Here is a 19,503-nt window from a genome sequence, read left to right on the forward strand (position 1 = left end):
AATAAACACCCATTTACATCCAACAGATTCCTTGTCTAAAGGATCAACTATTTTCCAAGTTTGGTTCTTATCCAAGTCTTCCATTTCTTCTTGCATGGTTGTTTTCCACTCAGGTTCAAAAAGAGCCTTAGTAATATTCCTAGGTATAGACACAGAATCCAGGGAAGAAAGGAAAGCTCGGTAGGAGGGTGCTAAGGCACTATAGGAAAGATGGTGTTAAATGCAATTGGTTGTACATTTTCTCTTTCCTTTGCGAAGACCAATGGGGAGATCAAGGTCAATGGGATCAGCTATAATAATAATGTTAGGTACAGGAACATTATCATTAGAAGAAATGATAGGCTCAGGCTCAAAGGGAATACCTAGAAGTGCATCTACGGAATCTGGAGCTTCAGAAGGACTAATGGAGAGTGGTGCAGGTTGTGGATGCATGGAGTCAATCATCATCTGCTGGCACTTCTTAGGTAAAGAAACTGATGGAGGTACTGTTGATTGAGGCACAAAGGAAACAGGAAAAGGAACAGACTATAAGTTCTCCTCTCCAAAACTCTCCCCCTAAGGAGAACCACTTGAGAAGTAAAAGGTAGATTCAAAAAAGTAACATCCATAGTGACAAATCTGTTCATCGATACAGGGTCATAACAACAATACCCCTTTTGGTTCTGAGCATACCCAAGGAAAACACATTTCTTGGCCTTAGGATCTAATTTCTTTCAATGGGGGCCAAGAATGTGAACAAAGGACACACAACCGAAAACCCTCAGAGGAATGTGAAACATCTTTGCATATGGAAAAAGAAGGCTGAATGGCACCTTAAACCCCAAAATATGTGAAGGAACACGATTAATCAAGTGTACAGTTGTAAGAACTACATCTCCCCAAAAATGGACAGGAACTAAAGCACATACGGTAAGACTTCTTGCCACTTCCATAATGTGTCTATTTTTTCTTTCTACTACTACATTCTGTTACGGTGTATGTGCACAACTGCTCTGATGAATTATACCATGCTCCAAAAGGTATGTTGTCAAGTCCTTCTCAAAATACTCTTTGGCATTATCTGATCTGAAGGTCTCAGTTCTTACTCAAAATTGTGTGAGAACCATCTGATGGAACTGCCAGACCAAGTTAAGGACCTCATCGCGGAATATCATCAAATATATCCAAGAATATCATGTGTAATCATCCACAAATATGAGAAAATAACGGTAGCCATCCATGCAAGGAATATGATATGGTCCCCATACATTAGTGTGAACAATATCAAAAGCAAATGCACTTCATTTATCACTTGGTTTAAAGGAATGTCTAAAATGTTTTCCTAACTGACAACTCTCACACTCCAAGGTAGATAACTGAACAAACTCAAATAACTTTAGAAACAAAAAATTTAAAGAACTAAAAGAAAGATGCCCCCATCGATTATGCTAGAGCATAATTTGACTCACTGATTCTAATCTACTACTACTACTGCAACTAATATGATGACTTTGATACCTCAAAATCTCATCCAAAAGGTAGACTTCATTCACCTCGCAATAATCTTCTTTGACTCTAGATCCTATAAAACATAATTACCAAGAAGGAAAGTCACTGAACAATTCAAATTTTAATAGGTTAGTATGAAGTTTAGGGATATGTAATACAAAGGATAAAGTAATATCATTGGTCACTCTAACTGTTCCCCTTCCCAATAATAGGAATAAGAGAACCATATGCTATAGAGACTATGTCTCTACCAGAGCACAATTGATAAGAACTGAAGAGGGTAGGGGCATTAGTCATGTGCTCAGATGCTCCTAAATCTATAATCTATGGAGGTCCTTCCTTACCTGAAGTGGATGCAAGGTTTGCAATTGCATATCAACTACCTGTACGTGCCAAATAAGAACTGAAGAGGGTAGGGGCATTAGTCATGTGCTCAGATGCTCCTAAATCTATAATTTACGGAGGTCCTTCCTTACCTGAAGTGGATGCAAGGTTTGCAATTGCATATCAACTACCTGTACGTGCCAAATAGGTGGTGTAGTTGGCTCCTACATTCTACTGTTCATCTGGAAGGCTAGAACTAGTTGTATCTTTTTTACTCATGAGCTGTCCAAACCTTTCCAATTTTGTTCACACAGCTACTACTGTAATGGATTTTCAACCAGTTTGGGAAAGAGGGGCCGAAGATTCTCCTATAGTGGCCACATTCGCATTCCCCTTCTTGTTCTTGATTCGAGCAAGCATAAGATGTGGATGGAGTTTCCAACAAGTATTTCTGGTATGCTTAGGCTTCTTACAGTAATCACACACCAAGCCCTTATCCCCCCTCCTAGTCTCACTGCTCCCCCTGTCTCCATTCAGCTTAGGTTTAGATGTACTAACCATGGCCAACTAGTCAATCCAGGCTGTCTCAACATGGCATTCCTCTTGCTTTCCTCTCCAGAAACAAAGGCATAGGCTTGAGAGAGTGTCACACTCTCCCTAGAGAGGCTTTGCTACCTAGCAATGTCGAATTCAAGGTCTAGCCCTGCCAAGAACTCAAAAACCCTATTTTTCTCTACCAGTTTCTGATAGGTTGTTGCATCATTGACACTTTCCCACGTCACAATTTCTAAGTGTTCTATTTCTTGCCAGAGGGTTTTCAGCATGGAGAAATACATAGCAAGAGCTTTATCTCCTTGTTTTATACTAATCACTTGATTTCTTAGCTGATAAGCTCTGGCTACATTCTGTTTCTGAGAATAGGTTTTGCTTACTCCATCCCAAATCTCTTTAGCAGTATTAGCCCACAATTTTTTTTCCAATGTGAGGTAGCATAGAATTACACAGCCAGGACATTACCATGTAATTTTCTTGTACCTACCGAGAGGAATCTATATCTAGTTTCCTTTCCTCCCCAGTGATGTATCCTAACTTTCCATGAGCATCAATGGCCATCTTGGCAGATTGTGCCCATTCTAAATAGTTTGTTCCATCCAGTTTTACTGTAATAATAATTCCAGACCCAAAAATATCATTACCATTTCCAACACCCAATCCCATGGTACCGATGGATTTCAGCTTGGTATTCCAATTCTCCATCTTACTTCAAACAGTTTAATAGACTGAAAGAAGAAAGTTGAGAGCTTCCAAGAACAATTTTAAGAAACACGCACAAAAGCAAACCCTTATGGGAAAAGAAAAAACCTAACTGGAGAGAAATCTCTCTCCTCCCAGCATCTCCCAACAAAGAGAAGACTGGAACGACTACTCCAGAAAGCCTAGAAAGGTCCAAGCGATACCTATGCGCCCAAGATTAGATCAAGAACAGAGAGTCCAACTTTTCTAGGACTCTTCCCTATACTCCAGTTCCTCCTAATTTTGATGCCAAGATGCATATCACCTTCCTGATGACTCGACCTCACCAAAAAATCCAAGAAGTGGGCAATCAAAAGCAGATCGATCAACCTCTTCTTACTTCATGTAGTCACCCGATATAGGGCTGAATGAGAATGCTTCAAGAACCCTAAACCTTGCTCTAATACCAAGTAGAAATCCGCTGAATTAAAAAATATAAAAGAAAAGAGTGTTTTTGTGAAGAGAGAAGGAAGAGAGGAAGAGAAGAAGAGAAGAAAAGATTTTGAGAAGTAGGAGAGCTATATTCTGGCCGCCCCCTTCACTTGTTATTTATAATAAAAAATATAAGAGTACAAAGACTACTATGAATAGGACTCAAAATCATAATAAAATTTGGACTCACATAACTGTTGTGGCCCCCACTACCTATCTAAATCCTATCATAACACAACTATTTAATAATCACAAAAGATCATCCAAACTTCAACAAAGTCAAATTTGTTTGATGTTTTATTTTACTTCATCATAAACAAATAAACATATAAAATAAGGAGTAAACCAGAATTTACACTCTAACCCGTTATGGTGCATGTGAATTTCCCACCCCACATCTCGGGTTGGCACTTGGAGTGTAAACCAGAATTTACAATGAATCCTTTTTTTTGTATTCCATTAATAGTAACTTCCCCTGACCCCTTTTCCCCCCAAAATGTTGATTGAAGGATTTGATTCAGCATCAATACTAGAACAATCCAGCTAACACACCAACAAGCCAGCCCTTGGTTGGTTACAATGAATCCATTTGTATCTTGTAGTTTTTCAACGATAAAATTGAAATTGCACCACTTGCATTGGAAGGGCTGAAGGACAGGCAGTGGCTTCTGGCTTTTTAAGATGGACTTCACATGGATAGTTTATAAATTATTTTTAGTGAAGAATCTAGAGAACCCAAATCGATTGCTAGTTTTGTTGTTCAAAGGACCATCTACTTCAGCCTCTTTAAGGGCCCATTTGGAGGGTTGAACTAAAGATTGCTAAGCTATTCAAAAAGGCTGAAACAGTATAATTAACAACCAATTCAGCCCTTTTAGACAAACACTAAATAGATGTATGGGGTTCATCTTAGAAAGCCAGAAGCCACTCCACTTCACATGGGAATTTAGCTCAATAATCAATTTAACCCTCTTAAACAATCACTAAGCTATGTTTTTTTCAAAGGAAAAGGTAGGGAAAGGAAGGGAAAAGTAGGAAAATCTATACAAGTTTCGTACATGTTTCCTTTCCTTTCCCTACCTTTTCTTTCAAACCTTTCAAAGGAAAAGGTAGGGAATGAATGAATATGAATGGCACATCCAATTTTATTTCACATAGTGTGAAGGTTATTTGTTAATGTTTCTGTTAGACAATATTTTTTCACTATTCAAATTAGCTAAACAAGAAAACAAGAAAAAACTATTGAAAAATGTTTTTAGTGCTTTTTAACCATTCGGTTAGATACCATTATGTGTCACATAATTTGAATAGTGAAAAAATATTGTCTAACAGAAACATTAACAAATAACCTTCACACTATGTGAAATAAAATTGGATGTGCCATGTCAACATGTCTCTCCTTTCTTTCCCACCCCTTTCCTAATTTCTCAGGATTTTGAATTTTCTTCTTTTTTTTAATCCACAATTTCTATGAAAGCCAATAACACTCGAGAGACGTTTGGACTTTCATAGCATCTCTCGTTTTGGTTTCAAACCTTAGGCTCCGTTTGGTTTGTGGGAAGATTTGGGTGGGATGGGAAAAGATGGGATGGGATGGGATGGGAAAGCATAAAAATTTAGGCTATGTTTGGTTTGAAGGAAAATGTAAGGAAAGGAAGGGAAATGTAGGGAAATCTTTACAACCCTTGTATTGGTTTCTCTGTCTTTCCCTTCCTTTCCCTACTCTTTCCTTCAAACCAAACGTAGCCTTAAGTTTCCATTGTTTGGTTTTATTGGGATGGGATAGGATGGGATGGGACTGTTCACCTTCCTCCTTTTATCGCTAGGTTTGGGTGGCAAGCTTCCTATGTAAATGACTCATATGTAACCGGGCTCTCATTTTTATCGCATTGGCGCGCGAAACCTCACTCTGTTGTTTTTTCAAGGGTTGCTGGTTGTAGTCTTGAGGGTTGAAGCATCTCTTGTTGGACCATGGCTTCTCGTCCTTCGAAGCATCTTCATAAGAACTAGAGTGAAGACAATTCAACTTATTCTTCTCTCGACAAGAGCTTGCCTCTTGTGGTCTTTGCCCATGGCGCTGGAGCTCCTTCTACTTCAGATTAGATGATAAGATTCATCCTCCCACTTTCTTTGGGTGGCAATGAGAGCACTGCTTTCTCCTTCGTTCGAGACAAACAGAGGCGACGGCTACCCCCAACCATGGTCCAAAAATGAGAACTATGTGTAAATGAGAGCACTATTCACCAACACTGGCGATGGCATTAGTGCTAGACACATGCGCTGGTACCATTGAATAGGACAGTATTGCCAAATTTCTTTGTTAATGTGCGTGGGACCTTCGGCATGGTCGTTTTATGGAAGGAGGGAGGGAGGAGGGAGATGGAAACTTAAGTTTTCTCGAGTTTTCTCACTGGGGTGGCACTGTTTTGGCGTGACCCCGAATCAGCGATTTTGGGATCTCGCATCCCACTTTTTTTCTCATCCCATCCCCCTCTTTCCCTCAAAACAAATATGAGAAAAGAGAATATTTTTTGAATATTCCCTTTTTCTCATCCCCATCCCAAAAACCAAACGGAGCCTTAGGTATTCCAAACGTTTGAGATCATCCCCCCTCTCTCTCTCTCTCTCTCTCTCTTTGTTCTTCATGTTTGCAGTTTGCTGATATTGTTGCATAGATGGTTCCAGATAGTTGTAGAATTAGTTCCAAATGCATGAGATCGTCTTCTTGTTTCCTTCATGTTTGGTTTTTATTCTCCTTATTCCAACTCTCAAACCAATTATTTTTGTTACATAATTAATTTGAGAATATTTTTGCAAGGTTTTCTTCATTGGTTGTAGAGTTAGTTTCTTATCCTTATTCAAACTCACTTCCAGGTTTATTTTTTTTGTTGGATTAACATTCTTTTTCAGCTTCATTTTTTATTTAGCAGTAATATTGTAGGTTTGTTTCTTCAGGCGCATTTCAGCATTAAACTTTGGTTCAAGTTCGATTCTGGAGTTAAAGTTGCATCAAGAATAAATCAGGTATGATTTCTTCAATATATTTTTTGTGTTAAAATTGACAAAAAATGTTCTTGGCATCCAAATCGATTCATTATAAGTCAATAGTCCAAAAAAAAACAAGCATAGAATAGAAAAAATAAATCGGATTGTTGCATGCCCATTTTAACGTGTGGGTGAAGGAGATGATGAAAATGGGTTGTCCTCGACCCTTTTTCGAATAACCACTCAGACCATATAGATCTAAACCGTGTAATACACGGGTTGCTTAATATGTTAGCAACCTGTGTAATACACAGATTACTTAATATGTTAGTAATCCATGTAGTACATGGTTGCTAAATATGTTGGCAACCCATGTACCACAAGGGTTGATTTTTTTTCATTTTAATAATAATAATAATTGATGATGCGCATTTTGGCAGCTCCCCAGCTAGCAGGTGACTCGGATGCCTGGCTGAATAATTCCTACCTGGAATGTGGCTTGGACGCCTAGTTGAATGGTTCCTACCTGGAACGTGACTTAGACGCCTAGCTGAATGGTGATGAGCTGGAGAGGTGGCTCTGATGCCTAGATAAATGGTGACGAGCTGGAGAGGTTGCTCTGATGCCTAACTGAATGGTGACGAGCTGAAGAGATGGCTCGCATGGGAACCTTGAAAGGCTCAACCTGTAAGGGCGACTACAGTCTGTTGGCCGCCAACTCCTGCGGGAGCCATGGAGGGCTTGACTTGTAGGGGCGACCTCACGAACAGGGCTAACAAGGCTCGTCTGGGCTGATTATGTATGTCGCTACTCGGTGGAAGTAAGTCGCCATCTTGGCGGAAGCAAGTCGCCAGTTCGAAGATTGGTCTCCAGGTCGCCAGGTCGTCAGAATTTTGATAGTCTAGTTTTCCTCTCAGCACCTCGGCCTACAAACACCTCGTCACCTTGGCAAGACTGACCTGCGAGGGTGGCTCCACAACCTACTGGTCATCAACTCCCACGTAAAGCATGGAGGGCTCAATCTGCAGCGCGACCACACAGTTTGTTGGCTATCAACTCCCACGAGAACCACAGAGGGCTCGACCTATGGGGTGGCCTCACATTCTATTGGCCGTCAACTCTTGTAGAGAGCACGTAGAGCTCGACATATGGGAGTGGCCTCATAGTTGGGGAGATTCTGTCTAGGCAAGACTGCGAGAACTTGTTTGGATTAATCACTTTGCTTCTGCCCCCGTAGGGGGTTCTTACGATCAAGCGCTATTGTTGTTGCTTGAAGGTTTTATTACTTGAGGCATAGAGAATTGGGTGAGGACATAGCCTTATGTAACGTTTCCCACAGACGACGCCAATTGATGTTGCGCATTTTGGCAGCTCCCCGGCTGGAAAGTGACTCGGATGCCTAGTTGAATAATTCCTACCTGGAATGTGGCTTGGATGCCTAGCTGAATGGTTCCTACTTGGAAGGTGGCTTAGATGCCTAGCTGAATGGTGATGAGTTGGAGAGGTGGCTCTGATGCCTAGCTAAAATGGTGACGAGCTGGAGAGGTGGCTCTGATGCCTAACTGAATGGTGACGAGCTAGAGAGATGGCTCTGTTGCCTAGCTGAATGGTGATGAGCTGGAGAGGCGGCTCTGATGCGACCTGCAAGGAAACAATGTCAGAGTGCCTGGGTTGCTTTACCAGGGGTGGGCACTCCGATGCTTAAGTTAGCGAATCAGAGATTTTAAGATAGCCAAATGTGAGAGAGCTAGAGAGCTACGAGAACTAAATTGCACATCTACCTGGGTCTTAGGGGCTGATGCCCTTATATAGTAGGGTTGTCATGGGTCTCGCAAAACGCTACCGGAATCCTCGGCCAACGACGTAGGGGTCCGTTCTGCTTTGGAAGGAGGATAACGTGCCAATTAATAAGGCTTGTCGTTTCCCTCCGATTCAGGCGGGATGAAGATAAGGCCTACTGTTACGCATCGTGATTCTGAAGGGTTTGGACACAACTGGCAAGCTTCTAAAGAGGTAGGTCGCCAGGTCGGCGACAGAGGCAGATCGCCAGGTTGCTAGGTCGGCGATAGAGGTAGGTTGCCAGATCGGCCGCAAAAGTAGGTCGCCAGGTCGGCGGCAGAGGCATGTCGCCAAGTCGGCAATAGAAGTAGGTCGCCAGGTTGGCGGCAAAGGCAAGTCATTAGCTAGGACCCCATTTTGGCTAAGGCAAGTTTGCGCCTAGGTGATGCTGGGATGTAGTCCAACTGTTCTGATATGCCATGTGTCATGATGTTAGTGGAGGGCCAAATCTACCCTCATCAATAATAATAATAATATTATACAAATAATATATTATACTAATAATAAGAATAATAATTAAAAATATATTTTTTTGCAATTAATAACGAAAATTATTTGGAAAATTAAAAAAAGAATTAGTTTTGTGTAATTCTAGAAAATATTTAATATCATAATTAAATTAGAATAAATTAATTATCACAAAATTCAACAAAAGTTCAACTTCAAAAAATTAAAAATTTAGTGTACTTTTCGAAAATTTTGGAAAATTTATTAGATTTATGCAATTATAGAAAATTATTGAAAATTTCTGTAGTTTACATTGAATATCGTAATTAAATTATAATAAATTAAATAATTTTTCAAAAATTAAATTTTAATTTCTTGGAATGTACTATTAAATTATAATAAGTTAATTTTCACAAACTTCAACAAAAATCCAACTTCAAAATTTATTTCTTAGGAAACTAAATTATAAATTTAGTGTACTTTTCAAAAATTTTGGAAAATTTAGGAAATTTATTAGATTTATGTAATTCTAGAAAATTATTGAAAGTTTGTGTATTAAATAATTTTATTTAAGAATAACGTAATAACAGTTTTTAGTAAATTTTTAAAATTATAAAAAATAAATAAATTTTCATAAAAATATATTTTGGAAAATAAAATATAAATTAGCCTACTTTTCATAATAAATAAGTATTGAAAATTATTATTTTTTGTATTTTCAATAATTTTCATTGTAAATTATTTATCAAATACTGTATTTGAATAATAACAGTATTATTAATTAAAACAGTATTGATTAAAAACAGTATTTTTAATAATTACAGTATTTTAACAAATACCGTATTTTTAATGAATACCATGTTTTTAATAACTATAATATTAAGTAATGATTTAACTGTATTTATTAAAGAAATCAACGATATTTAATTACAGTATTTTCATAAATACAGGCAATTAAAATTAATATAGAAGTATTTATTAATTAAATTAATTATGGTAATTATTTAATTATTTAATGTATTCTTACTGAAAACAAATGCGCATTAATTTTGTAGTGAAAATTAATGAAAAATGACTAATATGCAAGGCATGCTAAAAATATTGAAAATTACTGCATAATATTGAAAAAATTACTGAATTATATTGAAAAATACAACAAATAAAATAAAAATACGGAAAATTCTGAAAAACCTAAAAGTTAATTAAAATACTGAAAGTAATAAAAAAGTTAAAATTAATACAATTTTATTGCAATTTTTTTTGAAAATTATTGAAAAAATACTGAAAAGTAACAGTATTTTTATTAGTTACGGTATTTATTTGATTATTTAACTTATTTAAATAATTATAATTAATTATTAAAATACTATATTTTAATAAATACTGTATTTTGAATAATTACAATATTATTCACTAATTAATAGTAAATTTATTGAAAAAAACATTTTATTAATTAATAGTATAAATATTGTAATTAATTAATAGTATTTTCAATAAATATAGTCATTAGTTAAGTACAACCTTGCCCAACTCGACCCACACCCAAAGTGTAATAATATTTGTCTATGCCTAGAATAGGGACAAGCTTGCCTGTGTTAAGCATAAAACTATGATTTCTTTTATAAATTAAAATTTTAATTTAATTTTAATTTATTACAAAAAATATATTAAAAATCTATCTAGGCAACCTATAAAATTATTACTACACTATGAAAATCTGGTCCAATATCTTTTCAGTTTTTGATTCATTGGGCTACACAATGGGGGTAGCCCATCTCCCATAGCTCAATTTGGTTCAGATAATTACAAATGTCAAATTGCTCTTAGGGTTGCAACTTAGGGGATTGGGTCAGGTTGATGATCAACCAATGCCTAACTTGAATTCTTAAATCTCAAGTTCGGGTTTAATTTAATTATGATTAATAAAAAAGTTAATCTATAGATAAATTTAATTACGACTACACCTAACTTTATGTATTTACTAATATTTAAGTAACATTTACAAAAATTATAATATTTAATTGTTAATAAAGTAAAATAGATAAAATAGAATACTAATAAATAATATGGAAAAAATAATTATTTTATTAAGGAACTAACAATAATTTATTATTTTTGTAAAATAAAGATCAATTATTTTAATCAATATTGTAGTTATCATATTTATTATTTTTGACAAATCTTGTGAGTCGCACGGATCTCCACTAGTTTTAATTAAATATTAGCGGAGGAGCCCTGCTTTGTAGGGGCTGGAATGGAACCATCGACCCATTGACCTGGTGCTTGGCCAAAAACCGTTGAATCGGTCAATGACCCAATGACTCGAGCGGTCGAACCATCGACCCGTTGACTTGTTCAATGTTTTTTGGTTGTTTTTTATTTTTTTAGCTGGGAACCATCCAAGCAATCGGTTCTGTTTTATCCTAATCTCGGTCCCCAACAAAAAATCATTGAATCGGTCAACGCCCCATTGACTCGAGCGGTTGAACCATTGATTCATTCAATGGTTTTTGGTTATTTTTTTATTTAATTTTTGTTGTCAGAATGGGCCATCCATTTGAACCGAACAGTCGAATCATCAACCCGAAAGCTGGTGGCCAGAACGGTTATGTTTTCAGGTCGTATGAGTCACACGCTCGAATGACATAACACGTATGTCTTAATAGACCTCATACACTCATTTTTTTTGCCTATAATTTTTGTTGTCAGAACGAGTCATCCATTTTTTTATTTTTTTAATTGGGAATCGTCCAGGCAACCAGTTCCGTTTTACCCCAATCCCGGTCCCTGGTAAAAAACTGTTGAATCAGTCAATGACCCATTGACCCGAGTGGTTGAACCATCAACCCATTGACCCGTTTAATGGTTTTTGGCAGTTTATTTTTTATTTTTTTAATATTTGTTGTCAGAACGGGCCGTCCGTTCGAACCATCGACCCGAAAAACGGTGGTCAGAACAATTCCATTTCAAGTCGTATGAGTTACACGCTCGAATGACATAACATCATGGTTTTTAAAACTGACCTGGACACCGAACCGGTTAGGGTCCAGTTATCGAGTCGAATGGCTGGCCCATTCTGATAAAAAAACAAAAAAAAATTTAAAAAATAAAAAATAAAAAATGGTCAAAAGCGTTTGAATGGTTCGATATCTAGTTATTAACAATATTTATAATAACTATTATATATTTTTATAATTAGATAATTATATATATCTAATTATCTAACAATATTTATATAATTCTATATATCTAACAATATTTATATAATTAGATAATTATATATATCTAATTAAACCAACCCGAAGACCGAACTGGTCAGGGGTCCAATTATCAGGTCGAACGGTTCGACCATTCAAACCGAACAATTGGCATGTTTTGACAAAAAAAAAAACAATCAAAACTATTCTAATAATTCAATATTTATTTGTTAATAATATTTATAATAACTATTATATATTTATATATTTAGATAATTATATATATTTAATTATCTTATATATTTATTAATAGGAAATGAGTTGCTCTCAGGTGTCTTTAGATGAAATGACTTCTTGATGGGACTATTGCAATAGATCAGGGCTATGAATTTCCGTTTTAACTCTGCGCTAAAACCGAGACAGTGTGTCGTAGCAAAAGTGAAATCCTCCCAAACGGGCATTAGTGTCTGGGCAATCTGTACACGGTATCGGTAGCGGGGTTGCCAATTGCCACGAAGTTGACTACTGCTACCCTCTGACACTTTTGGTGCTGCAAAATCACGGGTTGGCCCTACGGACTGTGAAATAGTTGCCACCTCACCTTATTCCCACCACCAAGGCACCAACACGGTAAGTCACAATACAAAACCACGTGGTTTCTCTGTATAGATTCAGATGGTGGGCAGAAGTTACTGACGCACCGATCATAGTCATTCGTTCACCTTGTAATGATGTAATCCACCGATGATCTTGCCAATGACAAGAATTCAGCATCGTATGATACTCATATTATTGATCAGATGGTTAGAAATGGATCCATTTTAGGGTCAATCCAAAAGAAAAAGGGGGTATTTTGTGAAGTTCTCGGAAATCGGAACTTTAAAGTGGGCCCACATTCCACAGATTTAACGGTTGTATGATGGCATGGCCCCACAAATTATACAAAAAAAGTTCAAATAATCTGTACTCAATCAAAAGCAAAGATAAAAAAAAAGATTCCAATAATGGAAAGAAGAACCTCATCTATTGCTGAATTGCTTGATTTTGCACTTTTGCATGTGCACCACCATATAGTGTACAATACACCACCGTCCCACGACACTCCCACCAAGCACCAAGCCACCATCTCCACCTTTTATATGCTCCAATTCAATGTTCTCTCCAAACCCACACTCCAAAGTATTCACGGGTAAAGATAGTCAAAATATTAACAAAATGTGAAGAGAAGAAAATATCAAAATACAAAAGCTATTTTTATCTCTCGCTGTCTCCCACCTTCTTTGAAAAATTTAGAACGTTGGGAACTACTAGAACCATCAAATAAAAAGAGGCTGACCAGTGACCATCATCTTCGCCATCATTTCTCAGATAACCCACCAGCCAAAAAGAGTTCTTCTCATTCCTTTGTGTCTATTTCTTAATTCTATTTGAATTTTTTAATCTGGTTGATTCTTGTGCTGACTGTTCCACTACAAGACGAGTAAAACAGTCGAGAAAGAATAAAACCAAAATAAAGAAAACGTTCACTTCTTCCTCTTCTTTAAAAAAGAGAAAAAAAAAAGAAATTGAAACGTTTACAGTCACAGCAACCAAGAAAGTTGCAGATTCTCTCTTCAGCTAACAACACACTACTTTAAGGTGCCATCTTTTGGAGAACAAAAAGGTGCTCTCTCTCTCTCTCTCACGAGAAACCCATTTCCGTTTCCTTTCGTTATTTTGGCTTCTTATTTATGGAGGATTTATGGGTGTTGCAGTTTTTCTTCTTGGATATGTTTAGATAGCAGAGAAGGGCCTCTGGTTTTTCTGGGTTTTGATCCTCTGCAACATTCGCCTCTTGTCGGTTGGGTTTTGTTCCTCTGCAAGATTTATTTCTTGTCGGTTTTTGAACAGGGGGAGGAGAAAACATTGTATTTTGATGGAGGCCAGGAGGAGTTGCTGACGAGTTTGTGTTGTTTTGTGGTTCTTATCTCCTGGGTTTTCCGAATTTTCTGTAGTTTCTTTCTCAAATGGAGAGCGTTTACTTTTGTATGCATTTAACGGTTGTGCTTTGGTTGGGGTTGTGTATGGGAGTCTTTTGTCAGGAGGATTCAGTTACAGCAGTTTATATTGTTACTCTGAAACAAGCTCCTGTAGCACATTACAGTAGTGAAGCGAGATTTGAAGAAGCTGGTCTTAGAAATGAAGCTTCTGGGAGAATAAGTAAACTGGACAAACCAAGGTACTTGTTTGTTCACAGTTTTCTGTAAATGAAGGATTTTTATTTCTTTAAATGTAGTAATGCTGGTTTGGTAAGGGGGCTTGTTTTGTACTCGGGTGGAAATTAATGGCTTCGTTGAGGTCTTGTGTTAACTTCTATTTGTGTTTCATTTTATTTTTATCTGGTTTATTCTTACTATTTGTTTATTTTTACCTTTAGACTTTGTGGTAATTCCCTTCGAAACAGGGTACATTAATTACTTACTCTTTCACCTTCATTTCAGTAGAAATCATGTTGCTGGGATCTCTGATTTTTTGAAGCCAGTTGTAAATTCAAATTGACTGATTTTAGTTATTTCTCTTTCTTTTAATTTTTTACGGAAAATTTAGGAAATTAGACCGAATTATTTGCTTTTACTGATGGGTGTTCATAACTGGTAACGTTAGTACGTTAATTAGATTTAATTCTTAGACCCTCTTTAATTATTTCTGTGTGCTTTTGGGGCTGAGGGGGGCTTCACAGAATTGTGTATAGTAAAACATTGGCACTTTGGAAAATCCAATGGATACAATTTTTTCTTTCATATGGTTTATTGGGACTGACCAATTGTAAATTTGTCAGAATTTCACCATTATGTCCGTTGTAAAAATTAGTAATTTCTATTTTACTTTTCGTGTGTACAAGGATGAGGTTTGGAGTCAAGAAATAGTTCTTACTTTTTGTTTTTGTAACTGTTTATTTTTTATCTTCATATTTGGAAATAAGCACTTCCCTAGTTGAGTTCACTGAATCCAATTATAAAGCTATATCCTCCAGTTTTGGTTTAGTAGAAGTTGGTTATTTCCAAATTCAGTAGAGGTTACGGGGTGCCCAATAGTTATAGAGCACGTTTAATCCTGGCAACTAGGCATAAACCCTGACTCTCTATGTATCATAGTTAGTGGCTATTTATTGTTAATTTGATGATGTTTCCTCTTACAAATTTCAACCAGAGCTGTTGGTCTCGTTCAATTTTATCTGCCAAAAGGAATGCTTAAAATGAGATGTTTAGGCATTTGTGGAATTTAGGTTGTTTTCTGAGTTAAATGTTCTCGGCATTTATTCTTTTCTTAATGCAGAAATATCTCAAGGTCAGATCATCGTTATGGTTCTTATCTGACCCGGGTACATGATTCTCTCTTGAGAAGGGTGTTGAGGGGGGAGAACTATTTGAAGCTTTATAGCTATCATTACTTGATTAATGGATTTGCCGTGCTTGTAACACCTCAGCAGGTATATTATTTGTGTCTATTCTCTTTATTATATGCATTCTTATTATTTTTCTTTCTTGTCTACTTTTTATTGATTCATCTATGAAATCTTTTGTGTACCTCTGGGTTGAGTCAGAAAATGTTTCTGACCAGATTATTCAATTCTGTAAAGAATTTGATCTTGATGAGCATTTTTTCAAACTGATTTACTAAGCTTCTAAATTTGAGCCTTCAACTTGTTTGGAGTTTCTTGAATTGCTGTTATTGATAGTAATGGCAGTATGGCACATTAGCACTATTTCGGCAAGAAGAAGCACTGGATCCACAACGCAATATGCCATCTGGGATGATGATATACAATTGTGATCATTTTTCAAAAATCCTTTTTTTTAAGAGAAGGTAAAATATATACATATTAAATGCCAAAAAGCAGAGAAGAGGGTGGAGTGACCACCTCTATACAATGAAAATCTGTATAGTTGATAATCTTCTCAGAATTACATACAAAAAGGAACCAAAAGAACTCAAATGATTCATAGTGTCTTCTCTCCCAGACCTACAGAATTTTTTAGCGAAACTTCCTTCCCAGCAAATGTTCTCCGGGGAACTGAAATCAGATAAGCAAAAGAAATGGACACGAAAATTCAGGGGCTTCCAAGAAAAAAGCTATCGGTTCTTCAAATGATTTACCAACCTTCAATGCTAATAACCTGCAAAATATCTTGAAAATTGTTTGTCCTTGAGGGGAGTCACGAACCATGAGGAGTCGTCAAACCGGGGTTTTGTACACGAACACGCGCGTAAGACTTGTACACAAGAGATGGACACCACTTACAACCCAAAAGCCTAAGCTATTGGGTTATGGGCCACTCTTGTATATAAGTCCTTTGCACTTCTTGTGTCTTTCCAATGTGGGACTCTCTTTCATTCCTCATTCCGTACACCTACTCACATGTGCATCCCAACAATCTCCTCCTCACATGTGAGTTTCTTTAGCCACTCCCCCTAAAACGGAAGTTGATCACCAAGCTTGACATGTACCATACTGCACTGCATGCACAACACCAAGAGCCCTTGTTCACGACCATAGAGAGCCTACCACCTCCTGCTACCTATCTGAACACACGTAACCATGGGTGGTATCATGGGAACCACGTACATGCTCTTGAAAACCACTCACCAACTGCTCTCACCCAACCCATTCAACCATGGGGAACCGGTAGAGCCATGAGAGCCATCACATGCAAACTACTCGACCATGGGGAAAGGAAGCAAAGCCATGGGAGTCACCATCATATGTTCATCTGCCAACGCTTGCACCCAGCCAAACCTTTGGCTCTGATACCATTCGTTGGGCCTTGAGGGGAGTCACGAACCATGAGAGTCGTCAAACCGGGGCTTCGTACCTGTACACACACGTAAGACTTGTACACAAGAAATGGACACCACTTACAACCCAAAAGCCTAAGCTATTGGGTTATGGGCCACTCTTGTATATAAGTCCCTTGCACTTCTTGTGTCTTTCTAATGTGGGACTCTCTTTCATTCCTCATTCCATACACCTACTCACATGTGCACCCCATCAAAAATCACCTACTATAGGTTAATGGAAGATAGCAAATTTGAACCTGTGGGTAGGTGGAGAAAGGAAATCTCGATCAAAGCAAAATTATTCAAGTTTGAAGCAGTGAAAGCAAGGAATTGATTAACCTGAAGATTAGAGAAGATAAAAGAGCTATGGTTTACCTCCAAAGAGAATTGGTAGCTTGGCTAAAAGGTTTTTTTTGGACTTGGGCCACATGGCTATAGTGTCAAGGAAAATGCAAAGTTGGAAGAACACATTGAAGAGGAATGGGAAGTTGTTTGATGGCTGGTTCATCATGTTAACAAAGCGGTTTGGGGAGGGCAGAAAAAATTTGATCTGCATTCCCCTTGGAAACAGAGAAAGGGTTGGCTATTGTTTGTGGAAACTTTGCAGGAGTTCCTTTGGAGACATGAAGAGGAACTAAAGGCTAAGCAGATGCTATAGGCTAACAAGACCTAATCGTTGGTAGCTTGGCTAAAAGGGTTTTTTTGGACATGGGCCACATGGCTTTAGTGTCAAGGAAAATGCAAAGTTGGAAGAACACATTGAAGAGGAACGGGAAGTTGTTTGATGGTTGGTTCATCATGTTAACAAAGCGGTTTGGGGAGGGTAGAAAAAATTTGATCTGCATTCCCCTTGGAAACAGAGAAAGGGTTGGCTATTGTTTGTGGAAACTTTGCAGGAGTTCCTTTGGAGACATGAAGAGGAACTAAAGGCTAAGCAGATGCTATAGGCTAACAAGACCTAATCGTTGGTCGTGGCAAATGAGGAGACATGTGACAGTGGAAGCCAGAGGTTCCTGCAATAGCACAAGAAGTTTGCTGTATATCAACAAAAAAGTAAAATAGTAGAGTTACATCGTAGAGAAAATCAAAGAAAGACTAAAGTTTGAAGGCCCTTTCAAGTTACGACCATTCCAATACAATTCTCCATTCAAATGACAGAAGGTTTAGTGATGGATGATAGGTCAATGGAATCTGAGTGCAAATCATGTAGAGCGGGCAGAAATTTTCAAACATGCGCCAAAGACTAATAGGGTTGGTAAACTAGCAAGTGAAGCAAAAGGGGTAGGTGGCCCATATTATTCTAAGCCTAAGTCACATGATCACTTAAAGGGTTAGGTGACTAGTTTGGTCCAAGGGGTGGGGGAGGGGGTGGTTGTTGAGGTCTATCATCTCCTCACTTGACTCCAACAGCCCCCTTAGCTACTGTAGCAACAATAAAGGTTTTGAGAAACCACCCTAACACATCTAGGAGCTTGGTTGAAACTGTGATGGCTTTGAATAACAACTGGGTATGGAAGATGGTGGCAATGACAAACACCTCAACTCCAGAAAAACCTAATATGAAGTTCAATAGGGTTGAGCGTGATGATTTTGAAGAAGATTGTGAGTGATTTTGAATACCTAAGGTAGGTGAAGGATTATGAGACAAAATAATCTTCTAGTATCGGGAGTGTTCTCTCCATTAAAGCCTGTAACTTGTGGGATGATGAGATGTGAGGGATGGAGCTCCAATTTGAAGACCACTAGTACAAGACTTCTTTGGTACCGAGAGAAGAAAATATTGAACGTCCTACTTCAACCTTCTAGGTGGATTTAGATGTAGCTGAAAGAGAATATGGAAAACAATCAAAGGGCATTCATAGGATATTCATGTGGGATTTAGGTCTTGACACTGACCCAAGCAAAGAAACAATGGAGGAATGATCAACAAATGTTATCCTAGTTTTACTTGACAAGGGATCCTTTTCAGCGGGTAGTGAACAGAGGAAGGCTTATAGTAGTTTGGAGCAAGGAGTCTCACTTCTTTGCAGATCCAACTAGTGCCACACCTCAGTTTGCTTCTGACCGAAGTGCCACAGTTAATTGGGTCTAGGGAACTCTTTTTTTTTTGATGAATAGGGAACTCTTGGATAGTAGCTTAGAGAAAGAGAGGGATAGAATTATGACCAATATCCTAGAGAACCTAGTAGATTTGGCCCTAGAGAAGGTGTTGGTTGGAGAAGGGTTGGAATACCCCAATACCCAAGTGTGAAGGACTTGTGTCAAAATTTTCTTGAGGCTTAGGTGGGAGTAGTGACGCAAAGCCAAGAAAGGAAGGATTGGAAGAAAAGAATCAAGAGAGAAGGGAGGTAGGGGAAACTAAAGTCTACCTAAGAAAGAAGGGAAAGCAAAGGACAAGAAAAAAAGTGGGACTAAGAAACATAAATGTGGAATTAATTACGAGAGGGAGGAAGGTAGGAGAAAGGAAAGAAGAAAAGGGGGATGCTGATTAGAATTACTCAAGGGAATCTCAATCGGTTGAAATGAAGATAATAAGATGGAATGTGGGGGATTAACGTGTTTAGGAAAGAAAGACCAGACTTGGTCCAAGAGCCTATGTTGTCTGAGGTGGATAGAAAATGGATAAGAAGTATCTGGGGATCTAGAGGTCTTAGTTGGTCTTTTGCACCTTCATGGGGAA

The 19,503-nt window shown here is 37.7% G+C and overlaps 1 protein-coding gene across 3 annotated transcripts in view; it reads left to right on the forward strand.

Moving 5' to 3' along the window:
* Positions 1 to 13,220: 13,220 nt before the first annotated feature.
* LOC104589917 (Subtilase family protein) overlaps positions 13,221 to 19,503 on the forward strand; it is a 79,760-nt gene continuing 73,477 nt past the window's right edge. The window contains exons 1-3 of one of the 3 annotated variants that reach the window (XM_088891387.1): positions 13,221 to 13,668; positions 13,760 to 14,223; positions 15,321 to 15,474. In XM_088891387.1, coding sequence (XP_088747513.1) covers positions 14,012 to 14,223; positions 15,321 to 15,474 — 366 coding nt within the window. In that variant the 5' untranslated portion in view covers positions 13,221 to 13,668; positions 13,760 to 14,011. The remainder of the gene's footprint in view (positions 13,669 to 13,759; positions 14,224 to 15,320; positions 15,475 to 19,503) is intronic. The other 2 variants (XM_088891385.1, XM_010248394.3) reach the window with 2 other exon arrangements.

Source organism: Nelumbo nucifera, chromosome 7, assembly GCF_055504915.1.
Source record: "Nelumbo nucifera cultivar China Antique chromosome 7, China Antique-T2T, whole genome shotgun sequence".
In the NCBI taxonomy this organism is placed as follows: domain Eukaryota; kingdom Viridiplantae; phylum Streptophyta; class Magnoliopsida; order Proteales; family Nelumbonaceae; genus Nelumbo; species Nelumbo nucifera.